A 19132-nucleotide genomic window follows, 5' to 3' on the forward strand; every position below is an offset into this window, starting at 1 on the left:
TACTAATTAACTACAAATAGAAATTTTTCCATTAATATTTATTTAGTAGCTTTATATGCAGTTGCTTTGAGATTTACGTGTACCACCATATAGAGGAGCTATTGATTCCTCCATACCAAAAATGTGTTTTTCATAATTGATGTCATAACAAAGTGAAACTCGTGTTTCTGAAAGGTTTAGCCCAGTCTACCATTTCTACCTTTGGTATGTTACAGGATAAAATGCTCTTTGGGCAGAGGGATTGTATCCTTGTTGTATACTCCTTGCTGACACTGGCTTTGTTAATGTGCTCTCCTGAGTTTTAGGCCTGGGAAGAGATTTTGGCTTGCTGAAATATTCTGCAACAGGTATTTTCATCTGATTTCTTCTTATAAACAATGGAGCCTTGCCCTCTGAAATAGAAAAAAAGTCTCAATAAGACCATAATTGAGACATCCAAATATAGTAACTTCTGTCATATCTTAGTAGCAAATGACATACAAAAAAAAAAAAATGAAGTTTAGGTGATTAACATGTACCCAAATTTCATAAAATTATTTATTCTCATCTTTATTACCACCTGCTCATCTTTAATGAGCTATTTGTACTACAACATGCAAGATATGTTCTTTCAGTTAGAATCAAACATTATTTTGGTAGGAACCATTTAGAGCTGGTGAAGGGCAAAGGATGGGGCCAGTGAGAAAAAGGTGAAGTATTTACAGTCCTGACAGACAAAAAAACAAAGCAGACAAGCAGGTTAAAACAACTACACTGATAAGACCTTCCCAAGGCCTACATCCAAGCAGAAAGAAGGATTTGGGGAGATACTGAATACCAGATCGGGAAAGGAGTACGTCAAGGCTGTATATTGTCACCTTGCTTATTTAACTTATATGCAGAGTACATCATGAGAAATGCTAGACTAGATGAAGCACAAGCTGGAATCAAGATTAACGGGAGAAATATCAATAACCTCAGATATGCAGATGACACCACCCTTATGGCAGACAGTGAAGAATTAAAGAGCCTCTTGATGCAAGTGAAAGAGGAGAGTGAAAAAGTTGGCTTAAAACTTAACATTCAGAAAACTAAGGTCATGGCATCTGGACCCATCACTTCATGGCAAATAGATGGGGAAACAGTGGCTGACTTTATTTTGGGGGGGCTCCAAAATCACTGCAGATGGTGATTGCAGCCATGAAATTAAAAGACGCTTACTCCTTGGAAGAAAAGTTAGGACCAACCTAAACAGCTTATTAAAAAGCAGAGACATTACTTTGCCAACAAAGGTCCGTCTAGTCAAGGCTGTGGTTTTTCCAGTGTTCATCTATGGATATGAGAGTTGGACTATAAAGAAAGCTGAGCACCAAAGAATTGATGCTTTTGAAGTGTGGTGTTGGAGAAGACTTAGAGTCCTTTGGACTGCAATGAGATCCACCAGTCCATCCTAGAGGAAATCACTCCTGAATATTCATTGGAAGTACTGAAGCTGAAACTCCAATACTTTGGCCACCTGATGTGAAAAGCTGACTCATTTGAAAAGACCATGATGCTGGGAAAGATTGAAGGCGAGAGGAGAAGGGGACGACATAGGATGAGATGGTTGGATGGCATCACCATCAATGGACATGAGTTTGGGTAAATTCCGGGAGTTGGTGATGGACAGGGAGGCCTGGCGTACTGGAGTTCATGGGGTTGCAGAGAGTCGGACATGACTGAGCGACTGAACTGAATACATATACCAAAGACTTTAAGGGGTATGATTTGGGGGTTTGTATATAAGTATCTAGACACGGTAAAATATATTTGAGACCTACAGATAAGACATGAATAATAGAAGTCATCACTGTCAGGATTTTATGGTCCTAGGGTAAAGAATTTGTTAGGAAGAGTCAGATACAATAGACCATCCTTGGAGTGTCAGAGTAAGCAAGTGTTTTCTAATTTCTAAACTATACTGATTATTGCCTCATATTAGCAAATAGCACTTCTTTTGGGTTTGATTAACCCTAACAGAAACTGCTGGGGTCTAGAGTGGCCTCGTGGATCTCTTAATAGATTGTTGTATCATTCCTGATGTAAGAGGGACTTCTTGTAAGACAATTTGAGACTTGTAGACATGCTTTCTAGTGGCTGCTCTGTAGTCACTGTTGCTATGTTTGTTTTAAAGCTAGGAGTTGGCGGAACCCACAGGGATATTTCGATTGGGCTGTTTTGGACCAAACTAGGGCTTTCCACAATTCTTGATATGTCTTGGTCCCGATTGCAGACTGGGGCTGGGCTTCTGACAGGGACACAAAGCTGCTGCTCTACTGCTACTGTATTCAAGCTGTGTCTCAGGCACATGTTGTGGCTGATTGCCAAAATGTTACTGTTTTCTCGGGCTGACTTTGTCTCAAGTGAAAATCATTTAGTTCAATGATAGTTAAGCTGTGAAAAACCCAAACTGATATCACTGTTTTTTTTGTTAGGTCAGTGCAGGTCTTCTCCGGTCACTGAATTGAAATGACCAAACCTAGAGTTCCTGCTGTCTTGCTTCTCAAATAGTGTGATGAGGCACTTTGCCTTTCAAAACAAAGTCGAAAACAGGTCAGATTTACCTCTACGAGAAATTCAGCGGATGCTGTCCCTTAAGAGTAGCTGTAAATCACTATTGCATTATACTCCCTTTAAAACCATAGATCCATAATACCTATGTCTCCAACTAATTAGATACTTACTGGTTTCCTTATATCAATTCAGTAATTATCACAAACTGTACTTAACCTTTCAGTACTTCCTTATTTTCTTCAGATCCTTGACTTGACACTCTAAATCAATTGGAGAAACAAAATGAAATTCACAGATACAAATATTTTCTATAGACTGAACCATCATCATCAAGCTAAGAAATGTATGTTTCTTAAATAACATCTCTGTTTTTTGATGCAGATAGCATTAAATGTACTTTCTGATGAAAAATTCTTCTGACTTGGAGTAAACATATGAACAGTATATCAGATATTACTCACTAGGGTAGAGAAATTGACCCTATCTCCCAGTCTTCAATGTAAAATTCTCCTCCATCTTAATGCTTTTTAAAGAGACATATTACTTGTTTTGAATATTTATTTTCTCCAAATTTAAGATTTACCCAACTTTTGCTTTTAAAGAAAAATTATTTTCTCTCCCAGCTTAAATAACTTCTTACCACATTCTTTCACTATGATGTTACACATAAATATGTATGTTTTCTTCTGTCATTAAAATTATAAGGCTTGAGAAAAGTTTCCTGAAATAATTCCTAATTCCCTTAATAGTTATTTTTCCCTCTGGTAGCTCCCAGGCATATGTCAGGGGAAATTAGGTTAAGCAATATATTTTAATCCTGCATTGTTCTAGACAGAAAGAAAAAGTGATACCTCTATGATATGCATTCTTGCAAAGTATGCAGTAACAATGAAGTTTTGGTTTTCTTTATTACTTCTGTTTTCAGTAAACTGAGAACTACTACATTTTCTTAGATTTCTGGGTGGCTCCTCTGAGTGGAAAGGGAACTTTTCTCAAAAAGATAGATTGTTGAGTAAGGAAGACATGGCCTCTGCCAACATGCTCTAAATAGTAGAATTTAGAATAGTTTCTTTCATTTTCATAAATGTAATAAGAAAAAACAAGTACATTATTGTCATTTACTGAATAAGGAGGATACTTAAAACTTCAGCAATTTTAGTGTTTTGAAAGATAACCAAAAGGGAATTTAAAGTCTTTATGAACCGCATGCCCCGTAACTGGCCATCAAGCCTGATTACCTCCTCTGTTGATGTCCTTCCCTAGAACTGGTTAGCACCTTTGATTTTGCTGATGAATTTGAGGGTGACTTGACTTTGGGTGGCCTCCCAGTCTCTGCTGCTGGTTCATCTGAGGTGTTTCTTCTGAGACGAGTTAACAAGTTTATCTCAGCCAGTTCAGCATGAATCAAAGCTGAGACCCACTCCTTTTCTGATTTAAAAAAGAGAGGAATCATGAAGGTTATACTTATCATGTTGGCAGGATAAGTTCTTTCCTATCCTAAAGGAAAGTTCTAATTCTAAACACAGGATTAGTTCTTTTACCCAGCACTCCAGTGTGAAAGGTAGCCTGTTTTCTGGGTAGGCACCTTTGTGTGAGTTAAGGTTTGTGTAGAAAAGGTGTTTTACATCAACCTAGTTTCTCTCCACCTGTGATATGAGAGACTACTCAGAATAGTTAACTTAACGGGGGTACTTGTCCCTGAGTGGCAGTGGAATAGATTTTAAATACTGAGTACAGAATCCAGCCTTACAGGCCACTGCCAGATAAAAACAAAGATACCTATAAAAAATACTAAGTACAGGATGAGCTCATGAAAATTAAAACTAAGCATCTCTGAAAAGATACATATCAAAGCATTACTAAAATGGTGTCTGTGATAATTTTATTTTTCTTCTTTTTTTTTGGTCTGGCTCACCTTTTTTTTTTTTTGCCCAACAGTAAGCACTCATTATTTGTATAAATTTTTAAAAGTTATATTCTTAAAAAGGAAAAAAAAAAAGTAGAAACTCCTTACCCCCCAATACTTCTCAGTTGCCTGCCAAGCAATCTTGAATTCCTGAGATAAGGTATTCTAAATGCCTTTAATTCCATTTAAAATTATTAATCTGTCCCTAATACATGGGTATCTCCTAACTCTGATTACTACACTGATTTTCAAAGGGTGCTCCCCGGACCAGGCTTATCAGCATCACGTGGGAACTTGTTAGAAATGCATATTCTCAGGCCCCACCCACCTCAGAAGTTTTGCCTCAATCAGTCAGATGACTGGCTAGGTTTGAGGATAGCGGCTCTGTGTTATTTATGGTTATCCCGCTTGGGACTGGCATATATTTTTCATGGAACAGACCAGAAACAGCCTAAAGGAGGCTGGGAGATGACTGACTTGATGGTTTTGGTGAGGAACTGGCAGAGGTGTTAGAATCTGGAACTTGAAAGGCTGTGCTCCTGCCATCCACATTGAAGAGGGGAAACAGGCTGTGTTGAGGGCTCCCAGTAGGCCAGAGATGCTCAGGGAGAGCCTGGGTGCATGGGCTCGGGGGAGAAGCACAAGCCAGCTCTGGACACAAGTGTTTCACGTCACCCACAGAAGTTCAGTTTGGGGCATGACCAGCTTGTGTGCAGTTGCATACACAGGACTCTGATACTGAACACTAGGGAAATAAAATTGCAGCATTGTCTTTGCAAATCCAAGGTAGAAAACTTCAGACATTGGCACATTTCCTAGTTTCTGGCCATAAATTGAGCTCAGTGTTCACAAATACATAATCTCACCTTTTGAACTTGCATGGAGCAGCCACTGTAGAACTTCTGCCAGAGAATCAGTGCGTAAAATGTTACAGAGCTTTTCCAGAATCTGACAGAGAATATTAGGGTTACATAGTGAGCAAAGTTTATAAGGTTTCCTTTACTCCCTCTCCACAATCTTGTCTTCCCAAATGTCACTCTGTACATGGTATTCAAGTCAATTGGGATTTTAACTTGGAAGCCAGATTTCAAATAAAAACATCTTCAGTACAAATACAGTTGACTCTTGAGCAAGGCAAGGTTAGTCTACTGCCAACCCTCCAGGCAGTCAAAAATCCAGCTATAACTAGAGTCAGCCCTCTGTATAGGTGGCTCCTCCATATGCTAAATTCCACATCCATGGATGCAACCAACCAGGGATCATGTAGCAGTGTCGTATTTACTACTGAAAAAAATCCATGTATAAGTGGACCCATGCAGTTCAAACTCCTATTGTTCAAGGGTCAACTGCAATAGTTTAAGCCATGCAATTTTCTCTTGTTTTGTCTGTTCAGGACCAACATCTTATGGAGGAGTGATTCACTTTTCTTCTCTTTGGGAACTGACCCTTTACTACTGCACCATGGGATTCTCTGGTCACAGAACTGCCCCATCAGTTTTGCTCCTCTCTGTAGTGAGTGAACCTAGCTGGATTCATCATTGTTCCTCAGGCCCCAGAACAGTGATTGGGCCAGTCGGATAGGAATATAATTCTCTTTAGTCAGTCAGAATCCTTCATTGACTTCTTTTTCATTTGGAAGCTAACTGCTGTGTTGGTGATAGAGGAAATAATAAAAATGGACTATAATATTAAAAGTTCAAAATATTAAGCATATGTAATGTTTCCAGATTTACCCTAAATTGTATCTGCTTTTGGAATTTAGACATACCTGAAATTTAAACCTGTCTCCTGAACTTCAGTCCATCTGCAACCATAGACATACTATAGGTAATTTGAACCCCAAATACCTAAAACTCCACCCATCTTTTTCTTTATAAAACCTGCTCCAAACTTGCTGTCCCTTCTGGTTCCCCATCTCAGTGGATGGCACCTGCATACTTTGAATATATGTCCAAGAAAGACCCTGGGATTCACCCTAGATGACTCCCTTGTCCTTTTCTATGTCACACTGCCAAACAAGTTCAGTAAATTCTTTCTTGTAAATATGTCTCAAATCTCCATTTCTCTTTATCCCCACAGCCTTGCTTGACACAGTGTAAACCATCAATTCTTGCTTGAGCTACTGAAACATATTTTTCCTAGACTTTCTGCCTGAAAACTTTTATTAAAATACTATTAATTCAACAGATACCAATATTTGTGTCTATCATTGATTTAGGTGCTGGAAATACAGAATTTAAAGGGCAGAAAAATCCGCTGTCCTGTATTCAGCTTTGCTTTTTTATTAAGATTCCTGTCCTTGATGCCTTATCCTAGAAGAAAACAAGTTCAATTTGTTTCTAATTTCATGGCAAATCAATGGAAATGGCAAAAGTAGAATAGCCCTGTGGTATTCTCCAGGCCACTCTGCCTCTCACGGTTTTGTCATCAATATAGTGATTAGACATCACCCCTGGCTTCTTCTATCTCATAGGTCATTTACTGATCAGCTCTCAAAGAATGTAATTAATCATTTCAGTGAAAGAAAATAGAAGTTGTCTTCCTCAGAACCCTGCTTTCTCTTCATTTTTATTCTGGAGAGCAGATATAACAAGGGTGATAAATAAAGTGGGTGAGTTTGATCTACTGAAATTTGATTTTAGGATTTGAGAGTGTAGATCTAAATTAGCCACAAATGTGGGCCAGAGCCTGCTATTCTTTTTCTAAGGTGTGACCTTTCTGGTGTCTCAGCTGTATCCTTGGTGTGTTGAGCAAGGTCTCTCCAGTCTAGCAGATCACAACTCCAGTATCTTTAAGCAGCATGTTCCCTCCCATTAGCTCTCTTCTGCCATGTCTCAGACTCCCGTCCTATGCAGGTGCAGTCTGTATTGGGCTAAAGACTCAGGCAATCTTGTACAGATTTCTGAAGCTCATTCTCTGCACAGGTACTTGTTCAGTATCTTAGTTTGCAAATTCCAGCCACTTCAGCATCCCTAAACTCTAAACTCTCTTTTCTCTACCTAGTGAAGCTCTTACTCCCTTTTTGGCCACCACTTCTCTGTGCCATGATTTAGGAATGTGTCCCAGGAAGAAATCTGCAAGTAAAAAGCAAGAGTAGGCCTTGGATTTCAGGCTGAGTAGTTTTAACTCAATTCAGTTGTCAATGGGAACCATTAAAGAGTTTTAAGGATGCTAGTGATGTGATTTTTTTTTGTATATTCATGGTGTTCCCAAGTTATGGATTTAATAAACCTGCCTCTTACTTTGATTTCCTGATCCAGATAGTTTGGTATGCAGATGGTGTTCTCCTTGATGGTGGTCTTGGTACTTGTCACCTCTGAAGAAGAAGAACTAGCAGTAGAACATGGCTTTGGAGTCAATGGTGGATTTTTTACCTTCGTTTCATCCTAAATCATAGGTATAATATAATCAATATGCATCTGCATCCACTTATAATTTCTATGAAAATTGAATGTAAAATGAATGAGAAATGTTGTAACTGAGACACATACATGAAAGTAAGAAGAGGTTAGTTTTAATCCTCCTGTAAAAAGCTCATTATCAAATATTTACATTTGAAGATGGAACAAATTAGTGATATGTTATTTACTTTATATAAAACCATTTTAAACCTTTGGTTTAAAAGCTAATTCTGTAATGTTTAATGTGCAACCATCATTTATCTTGCTGCTTCTGGTAACAGCCAACTCACAACACGAGATTTTCTATTGAGATTGTTCTTTTATGACTGGAGAAAGTCAGCCAAGAGTTTTTATGCTCTCTGTGAAGAAACTACATGGTATGAACCACTGCTTCCTGGCTCTGCTAAATGACAGCTGAGAGCTGGAGAATTGGAGGGGTAAACTCACTTACTTCCCTCGGTTAGGTGGAAAAGGAAATAGGTGATTTTTTTGTTCTGGGAGGTGAATATATTGTTTGCAGTTTTTTAAAAAAAACTGTATTGTCTATTCCAAAAGAGGCTTTTTCATCTTCAGAAGTGAGCAATACATAAAGGTACACAGAAGCTGGTAGCTGAATGTGTCAGCTAGGGACTGCAGTGATTACAATCTCTAGAGCAGTATTCAATTGTTGATGTTTAATGAAAATAAGCGCTTCCCAGGTGGCTCAGTGGTAAAGAATCCGTCTGCCAAGCAGGAGACGTAGGTTTGATCCCTGAGGTGGGAAGATCCCCTGGAGAAGGAAATGGCAACCCATTCCAGTATTCTTGCCTGGGAAATCCCATGGACAGAGGAACCTGGTGGGCTACAGTCCATGGGGTCACAAAAGAGTTGGACATAATTGAGCAAGTAAACAACAACACGAGAAAATAAAGCTGTATTGTATATACATATTGTATATGCACTCTTCTGTTAAGGTTTATTACGCAGACTTCTTGTTTAGGGGAATAGCAACATTATATATATGTATGTATGTATGTATATATATACACATATTTACATAATGTATATATGTGTGTATGTGCATGTATATATTTATGTTCAACCCTGCACCGAACACAGCTAAAATGGTAGATTAAAATATTTTTTAAGTTTAAACTGTTGAGGCATGAATAACTTAGGAATTAATGGGTCAAAAAATAAAATAGAAATGAGACACTTGAGGTGTAGGGTGTACAGTAGCCAATTTTTCCCTGAGATCATTGTCTTACTCCAGAAAATGAAAACTTTCCTTTTGACAGTCTTAAAGTTCCTGAAAGACAGGACCCAAATAAAGGCCAACAAAGGTATACACCCTCAAGGTCAAGGTGACCTAGAAATGCAAAATCCTTGAAGAAATATAGCATTAGATCAAGGCTTGAACTTGGGTAAATTGGTTGAGGCTGGTAGGGCCTCAGGGTTCCTACAGAAGCAAACATCAATTCTCTGGAAGAAAGTGCATTTATCATGATCTTCAGATTCCTACAAATGATTTTAGACATACATAATGTCTAATAATTAAATCATTAGTCAAAGAAGAGATTATAATGTGAATTAGAAAAAGGACTTGTCATCAAGATGGCTCCTTCTTACAAAAACACCAGAATCATAACTAACTGCCAAACAACCATCAAAAAAGAAAAAAAATGTAGGGTATACCAAAAAAAATACCCTGTACACAAAGATAAAGAAGAAACCACAACAAGACAGTAGGAGGGACACATGCAATAAAATCAAATCTCATATCCACAAGGTGGATGATCCACAAACTGAAAAATAATTATACCACAGAAGTTCTCCCACAGGAGTGAAAGTCCTGAGCCCCACGTCAGTATTCCCAGCCTGGTGGTCTGGCAACAGTAGGAGAAGGCTCCAGAGAATCTGGCTTGGAAGGCCAGTGGTATTTGATTGCAAAAATTCCACAAGACTGGAGGAAACAGAAAATCTATTCTTGGAGGGTACATACAAGGTCTAGTGTGCACCAGGACCCAGGGAAAAACGCAATAACTGATAGAAAAAGGAGACAACCTAGGAGGGTGGGATTGTGTGTTGGGGGAGTAAGGGACTTGATGGGAGAAAGGGTTAAGAGGGTGAGGATATTACACTTATAGCTGATTCATGTTGTTTTACAGCAGAAAATAACATTGTAAAGGAATTATACTCCAATTAAGTAAATTAAAAACCATAATGTGATGGAAAAAAGAAAATCAGTAAGGTTATCAAAGACTTGAGTGACATTATTAACCAACTTGACCTAATTGATACTTATACAGCACTCTCCCAAGAACCAACATTCTTTTTATAGACAGTGTTCAAGAGTGAACATTCTTTTTATAGACATATGGAAAATTTATCAAGGTTGGGCAAAATTTATCAAGTTTGGGCATATAACATCTCAATAAATAAAAAGTTTCAAAGTAAAGGATGTTCTCTGACCATAATGGAGTTAAATTGGAAATCAGTCACATAAAGATAACTTTAAAATCCCCAAATATTTGGAAATTAATGTAATTTTAAGTAACCCATGAGACAAGAGGTTTAAAAGAAAGTAGGTAGTATGTTGAGCAGAATGAAAAGGAAAACTCGGCAAGTAAAATTTGGAGGATGCAGCCAAAGCAGTGTTTGTAGAAAAATTATAGTAAGACTCTGATGCTGGGAGGGATTGGGGGCAGGAGGAGAAGGGGACAACAGAGGATGAGATGGCTGGATGGCATCACTGACTAGATGGACGTGAGTCTGAGTGAACTCCGGGAGATGGTGTTGGACAGGGAGGCCTGGCGTGCTGTGATTCATGGGGTCACAGAGTCAGACATGACTGAACAACTGAACTGAACTGATGCCTATATTAGAAAGGGAAAATGTCTCAATTCAGCACATAAGTTTTCATCTTATATAAAGACATGAATCAAAGTCAGTGAAACAGAAACAAAAAATAGAGATCATCAATGAAATGAAAAGCTGATTCTTTAAGAATCAATAAAACTAATAAACCTCTAACTAGGAGCATCAGGGAAAAAAAGATGAGTTATGTACTGATATCAAGAATGAGAGACAGAACATCTGCAGATTATATAATAATTTAAAGAATATTTTATGAATGATTTCTTATCAGTAAATTCAACAACTTAGATGAAATGGACACATTTTTTGAAAAACAACCAAAATCTTGATTTAAAGGAAACTCCAGGTTCAGATGGTTTCACTGAAGAATTCTACTAAGTTTTTAAATAAAAAATAATACTAATTATACATAAAATTTCCTAGACTATTAAAAAAGTTTCCAACTGATTTTATGAAGCCATTTACCAAAACCAGGAAAGACATTCATTACCAGTAAACTACAAATATCCCTTACGAACATAGACACAAAAATGCTAAGCACTGTTTTGTGAAATTAAATATATAAAAAGAATAATACATCATAATGAAGTGGAGTTTTCTCGCAGCAGTGCAGTCTAGTTTAACATTTGGTTAACCAATGCAATTCACCATTATTAACAGACTAAAAAAGAAAAATCACATGATCGTTTCAAATAGATGCCGAAAAAGCATTTGGCAAAATCCTATCTCCATTTCTGGAAAAAACTCTCAGAACACTAGAAACAGAAACCTCTTCAGCCATGTAAAGGGCACCTCTGGATAAAGTAAACTAATAACACAATGGCAAAAGTCTGAATGTTTTCCCCCTGTGATTAGGTACAAGGCAAGAATGTGTGCTGTCCTCACTTTAATTCAGCATTGTACTAGAGGTTAGCCATTGCAGTAAGGCACAAGAAACAGATAAACAGCATGTGAATTTGAAACCATAGGAGAAAGATTTTCAATTTGGGATTTATAAAAATTGTACATTTTGATTCTTCAAAAGACACTATTACCAAAAAAAAAAGTAAGCCTCAATTGGAAGAAAACATTTGCTAATTTTATGTGTGACGAATTGTATCTAGAATATATAACAAATTTTAAAACTTCATGATAAAGAGATCAACACCCCAGTTAAAAAAACTGAGAAAATATTTGAACGTATACTTTACATTAAAAAAATACATGGATGGCAAGTAAGAACATGAAAACATGTCATTGGACAAATGTAAATCAAGACCACACTGAGATACCATTGCACACCACTAGATTGGCCACATAAAAATATTGGTCATATTAAGTCCCTTGGACTGCAAGGAGATCCAACCAGTCCATTCTGAAGGAGATCAGCCCTGGGATTTCTTTGGAAGGAATGATGCTAAAGCTGAAACTCCGGTACTTTGGCCACCTCATGCGAAGAGTTGACTCACTGGAAAAGACTCTGATGCTGGGAGGGATTGGGGGAAGGAGGAGAAGGGGACGACAGAGGATGAGATGGCTGGATGGCATCACTGACTCGATGGATGTGAATCTGAGTGAACTCCGGGAGTTGGTGATGGACAGGGAGGCCTGGCGTGCTGCGATTCATGGGGTCGCAAAGAGTCAGACACGACTGAGCGACTGAACTGAAGTTTTAACAGGATATGCAGGAAAGGAAACCATTATATACAACTGGTGAGAATGTAAAATCCTACAACCACTTTGGAAACTTTGGCAGTTTCTTAAAATTTTAAACATACATTTGCTGTAAGACCCGGCCTCCCTGGTGGTTCAGACAGTAAAGAATCTGCCTGCAATGCAGGAGACCCAGGTTTGATCCCTGGGTTGGGAAGATCCCCTGGAGGAGGAAATGGCAATCCACTCCAGTATTCTTGCCTGGAGAATCCTGTCGACAGAGGAGCCTGGCAGACTACAGTCCATGAGGTTGCAAAGAGTCAGACATGACTGAATGACTAACACACACAATACTGTAAGACCCACTTACAGTCATTCCACTCCTACTTATATACCCAAGAGAAAAGAAAATATATATCCATACAAAGATTTGTACACAATGTTCATATCAGCTTTGTTAAAAACTGGAAACAATATAAGTCCGTCAACAGGTGAACATATTAAAAAATTGTGAGATACCAATATAATTGAATACTACTCAGCAATATAAAAAGGAATGATACATATAACAAGATGAATGAGTCTTAAACATGCTGAGTTAAAGAAACAAGATTTTTTAAAAGATCATTGTAAATTCATTTACATAAAATCCTAAAAAATGCATGGTAATCTTTAGTGACAGCAGATAAATGTTTGCCTGTGGGAAGGCCAGGGTCATGAGAAAACTTCAGGGAGTTTTTATTTTCTTGATTTCAGTCTGTGAATATGTATGTCAAAATTCATCAAGCTGAACTCTTTAAAAATGTGCATTTTATATCATGTTAATTATACTTAAAGCTGTAGAAAAAAATATTGTGAAAAACTCTTTTCCAGAAAGATATGTAAAGAAAAGGAGAGGAAATGATAGAAGTCAAAACCAAATAGGTAGCTATAAATAGTTGTTTCTTCACCTTTTTAATTACTAAGGGATTATCACTGGAAGTTTTGAAGCACTCCTTGACTTTTCGACAGGGCTCTGAAATGACAGGAAAAATATATTTATTTAGATCAAACTGAAAAATAATTTCTACCACATGATACACCCATCGCTTGCTGAGATGAATGAGAGTACATCTGAATTTCAATTAAAGTCAACCCAGGGATCTGTTTATAAATTCTAGAAAACCTGCAGGTAGAATTGTTAACAACATAATAAAAGTGTATTTATAAAATAAATTCTAGGCCCATGAAAAAGTGATAAAGAAATACTACAAGAACTTCCTTGATGTGGGTAAACTGGTTCTTAAAAAGTATGTATTTCAGTATAAGACATGTTTTGTTTTCTGTCCATATGACTGTCACTTTATCTAACTAAAGAGATTACATGTGTACTCTTTGCCCTGTAGACAAAAAGAGATGTGTGTTGAGTTATAATTACATTCTTTATTCTACGTACTTCATCTGTCTTGCAACCCTGCCAATTTCACATAGCCATCTAATTAAATTACACTTAATTACACTTAAATATTTGCTTAATTTCCCTTTGCATTCATTTAAAGATAAATACTGTGTGATGCTGTTTTTTTTTCCCCCCACTGAAGCCATAGTTAACAAAACAATTTTTTAAAAGCTGAAAAGATTTTATGCATATACACAGTAGTAACAATTCATTAGTTCTAGCTGAGGAAAGATTTTTTTATTTTTAAGTATAAAGTTACCTCTCTCCAAATAGTGAGAAGGAAGTTATGGGTAGTGATTCTGCTTAGTGTCCACTTGTGGGAAACAGAAACGTCTCATCTATTTTAAGCAAAAATGTAAATAATACATAGAATTTAGCTCTTTGTAATATCGTTAGAAAAGTTGGAGCAGTGAACTCTTTTTATATAGATTTTTCTTAATTGGTGGAAAGTTGCTTTACAACGTTATGTTGGTTTCTGCTGTACAACAATGTGAACTGTCATATATATAAATTATTACATATATAAAAATTATATATATCCCCTTTTATATAAATATATATATCCCCTGTATAGTCACAACAGCATGAATTGTCATTAATATATATACATTATTATATATATATAAATTATTATATATGTATATCCCCTTCCTGTTGAGCCTCCCTCCCCTCCGCTCTCCCCTCTCCTCTAGGTCATCACAAAGCACCAGGCTGGGCTCCCTGTGTTAAGTTATATAGCAACTTCTCACTATCTGTTTTACACATGATAGTGTATATATGTCAATGCTAGTAGAGAATAGACTTACGGACATAGCGGGGGAAGGTGAGAGTGAACTCTGTCTTGATCTTCACAAATCATTTCAAGAACACCACCATGTGCCTGACGCACCAAGGCGGGCACAGCCTTTATCACAATTGGAGGGAGGAGACCTGGGAGGCCATGGCCATGTCAGTTGCTGTCACAGTGTCCATGAAGCTAAATCGTAGGCACTGGGTCACTGTTGCAATCAGAAGATCACCACATCTGCCGGTTTTGCCTTTTAACACTGATAAATCCAGTATCTGAACACTGAGATGCTGTCTTACGAAAACTGCATGTCTCCAGCCACACTTGATAGCAGACAGCAGCCAAAAAGATGACTTTAGCCCTACATCTGCAGTATACTTATATACTGCAGTCTTCAGTTCAGTTCAGTCGCTCAGTCGTGTCCAACTCTTTGCGACCCCATGAATCGCAGCACGCCAGGCCTCCCTGTCCATCACCAACTCCCGGAGTTCACTCAGACTCACCTCTATCGAGTCAGTGATGCCATCCAGCCATCTCATCCTTGGTCGTCCCCTTCTCCTCCTGCCCCCAATCCCTCCCAACATCAAAGTCTTTTCCAGTGAGTCAACTCTTCGCATGAGGTGGCCAGAGTACTGGAGTTTCAGCTTTAGCATCAGTCCTTCCAAAGAAATCCCAGGGATGATCTCCTTCAGAATGGACTGGTTGGATCTCCTTGCAGTCCAAGGGACTCTCAAGACTCTACTCCAACACCACACTTCAAAAGCATCAATTTTTTGGTGCTCAGCCTTCTTCACAGTCCAACTCTCACGTCCATACATGACTACTGGAAAAACCATAGCCTTGACTAGTCGGACCTTAGTCGGCAAAGTAATGTCTCTGCTTTTGAATACGCTATCTAGGTTGGTAATAACTTTCCTTCCAAGGAGTAAGCGTCTTTTAATTTCATGGCTGCAGTCACCATCTGCAGTGATTTTGGAGCCCCAAAAAATAAAGTCTGACACTGTTTCCACTGTTTCCCCATCTATTTCCCATGGAGTGATGGGACCGAATGCCATGATCTTCGTTTTCTGAATATTGAGCTTTAAGCCAACTTTTTCACTCTCCTCTTTTACTTTCATCAGGAGGCTTTTTAGTTCCTCTTCACTTTCTGCCATAAGGGTGGTATCATCTGCATATCTTAGGTTCTTGATATTTCTCTCAGCAAACTTGATTCCAGCTTGAGCTTCTTCCAGCTCAGCATTTCTCATGATGTACTATGCATATAAGTTAAATAAGCAGGGTGACAATATACAGCCTTGACGTACTCCTTTTCCTATTTGGAACCAGCCTGTTGTTCCATGTCCAGTTCCAACTGTTGTTTCCTGGCCTGCATACAGATTTCTCAAGAGGCACTTGAGGTGGTCTGGTATTCCCATCTCTTTCAGAATTTTCCACAGTTTATTGTGGGTATAAGTCTTACCAGATGGCAACTCCTCATTCTCATCAAGGGACTCTTGCAAAAGTAATTTATAGGCTTCTAGGTTCTACAATATAAGAATGGACACTAGAAAGATGGTGGAATAAGTGGGTTTTCATTCTTCATTGCTGGTGAAAAGGATGAAATGAGTTAACTCATTTGAAGACTCTAGAATGGAATCGATTTCTCTTACTGTTACCTTTTAGAAGATATATGTGTTTTACCACATTATACCAAAATAATTTTCATGTGCCCTGAAAGTGTTAGTAATAGTTTGTAATTATAAAGGGCAGAGGGAAAAGTACTGGATATAATTTCTACCATCTAGAACTCCTTGTATGACATAATGATTTAATATATGTATATTGTAAAATGATTATCAGTTTAGTTAACATCCATCACCAATAGTTCCATGTTTTTTATTGTAATGAGAAATTTAAAAATCTACTATGTTAACTTTCAAATATATGATATAGTATTACTAACTACAGTCATCATGCTGTACTTTTGAGTAATCATTTTAAATTTAACTTAATAAACATGAATTAATTGAATTAAATGTTTGCTAAAGATCAGGTCCTGTTCCAGGACCTGGGAGAACAGTAAAACTGGGCCTTGACTTTAAGGAGTGACCGTCCAGTGAGGGAAAGGTAAACGTGACATTCCATCCTTACTGCATTTCCCTGGCTCAGTTTTGGTCTGGAGTAGTTTCTCTACCAATGTTGGCTAACATTCATTTTTGGTCTCTCTCAGCTACTTTTGTAGGGCTTAGAGACTAGAACCATGCCAAATTTGGCGTGGGCACAATTAATAATAATCATATTTTAAAATCATATTTATTAACAGTATTGAACTGAATTGAGATTAGGTGAGTGGAAATTTTTATAATGAATAACTTTCACAGTGGGAAAATTTCATGACTATTTAAAAATGACTGCAGCTATGTGAGCAATTATATAGATATTTTCCCTCCTGATAGTTGGTAGGAAGCCTCAGGAAAGATTTCATGAATTGAGAGGGACTCACCAGAATGAGGCCGTGGGGGTACTTTGACCCCGTTAAGGGCTGGCGAGACAGGGCTCTCCGTGGCCACAGCACTGGGTGGGTAGCTGCATCTGGCATATGGTATCTCATCTTTCTGTGAGTGGTGGGACTGGCCAACACTCCACAATGTTCTGAATGAGTTCTCATCATCATTCACATTACAGATTGGAATGTTATTCAAACCTAAGTGAGTACGGATAAGAAGAACAAACCACCAGATTAGGTTTTTGGCAGGTTTTCTTTGAATGCCCAGCAATTTTCCAACCAGATATTATAAAATGTATGTAAAGATGTCAGACTTCAGATTTTATGAACCAGTGCTGGGTGGACAATCTTTAAAAGTCAGTATATCAAATTATGTTTGCAACACATCCCTTCTTAAAATGTCCTGCCATCTTGTTAGCTTTGAGAACCAAGGCCCACATCTTTGATCTTTGGTCTGGGAGTTAAGTGGAGTAGATTTGCTGCTCTCCCAGACAGACCTCTCATTTCCCATGTCTTAATAATGACTAAGAGGGACTATGTTAGCCCTCTTCAGGAATATCAGACTTAGATTTCTGAAAGCATCCAGAACTTAACAAGGCCCCATAAAAGACATACATTGGCTCTTCTGTGCTGGCAGAAGAGAGTCATTAGAGTAAGGAACAGGAGGCAGGACAAGGTAAGTTGTGTTGGGAAGGAGGGAAGGAAAACCTAGGAAAAAAGGAACCTCCTTCCTCTGAGCCTTCTGGGTTCATTCATTCTCCTATAATAGCTATTTGCTTTTGGCTCAAATATTGAATTATATCCAGGCCTTCTTTTTAGTATCAATGCTGTGTTATATAAAACTGGGCAGCTTAGGAAGCGTATGTGTGCAGGACACAGCTCTGTTAATAAGTGAATTATGAGAGACAGTAATAGATGGCTGCTTTGTTTCCCAAGAAATTGCACAAGAAGCTTCTGGATAATGTTTTGCAGTGGGAATTAGTAAATTTGACTAGGATTATGGTATAGACTATAAAGAGAAAATGGCAGGACTTAACTGTGAAGGGATTCCAACATTTACTGCAGAATTTAAAAAAAAAAACAAATAGAAACTACAGGAATAGGCAAAAAATTTTAGGAGTATATGGTGTGACAAACTAAATTTTCAAAATGATGAAGAAAGAGAGGGAAAGGTGGAGAGAGGAAGGAAAGGGGGAAAGGGAGGGAGAGGAGAAAAAAGAAAGGACTGAGAGAAAATGAAAGAGTGAATGACATGCATGGTTCTCCAGGCTGGTATTTAACATGCAGACATTATCATGACTGTACACGTTGTCAGAAGTTGAGATACTTTGATACCGCTGGGTCAGTTGCTGCCCTGAGCTCCCTGAGTGGCCCCTTTGGTACCTCTCCAGGTCCCTTTCCTATCAACCAGGTAATCCAGGGGTAAGTGCCTGCACAGGAGCTGTCTGCAGGTCTCTTCTGCCCTAGCTCCGGTGCTGGCCTCTGGTCCCAACACTCAGTGCCTGTGCCTCACCAGTGGTTCAGTATTTTGAATAACACCCCCGTGTTTACCCACTAGAATCAAGTAGTCTGAATGTAGAGGAGAGAGAGACATTCTAGGACTCTGAATTACCTCACCTTTGATGTGGCAGACCCTTCTGGGATGAGGAGTGTGCCTGACTAGAAAACAGCTTCCGTTTCTAGCTGAAATATGGCTGCCTTTGCTCTCAAACCGAGGAGCAGACATCGGGGATTTGAGGCTCATGTTCACAGAGTGTTGGTTTCCTCCTCTCCACTTTTGCCACACAAGGTCTTGGAGAAAACCTTGTTAACCTCACTTCCAGAGGTGCTCACACCCTGAAATCACAGCATGACAATCGTTCAGACCAGGGGTTCTAGACATTTTCTTGCACATCAAACGTTTCTCCATCATCTTTGTTTGACCTGAGTAGTCTCTCATGTCAGAAGAGAGACAACAAATAAGAATTTGTTAATGTGAGGCTAATTTTACTTTAAGCCCAAATTTTTGTAAACATTAAAATCAAGATAGACATAAGTGGAACAGATAAAAATTTTTCCCTGGAAAAATTGAAGCACTTGTGAGAAGCATAAACCA

The 19132-nt window shown here is 38.2% G+C and overlaps 1 protein-coding gene across 1 annotated transcript; it reads right to left on the bottom strand.

Annotated features, from left to right (window-relative positions):
- Positions 1–19: 19 nt before the first annotated feature.
- Positions 20–18854, bottom strand: CUNH4orf17 (chromosome unknown C4orf17 homolog). The gene is made up of 8 exons (XM_040237802.1): positions 18655–18854; positions 17035–17235; positions 13278–13342; positions 7681–7824; positions 5305–5386; positions 3771–3960; positions 2749–2792; positions 20–392 (listed from the first exon to the last, which is right to left on the bottom strand). Exons 1-8 carry the CDS (start codon positions 18779–18781, stop codon positions 196–198), a joined length of 1050 nt encoding a protein of 349 aa, XP_040093736.1. The 5' UTR covers positions 18782–18854; the 3' UTR covers positions 20–195.
- Between the last annotated feature and the right edge of the window lie 278 nt (positions 18855–19132).

The sequence above is a fragment of the Oryx dammah genome, unplaced genomic scaffold, assembly GCF_014754425.2.
Source record: "Oryx dammah isolate SB20612 unplaced genomic scaffold, SCBI_Odam_1.1 HiC_scaffold_3, whole genome shotgun sequence".
NCBI lineage: Eukaryota > Metazoa > Chordata > Mammalia > Artiodactyla > Bovidae > Oryx > Oryx dammah.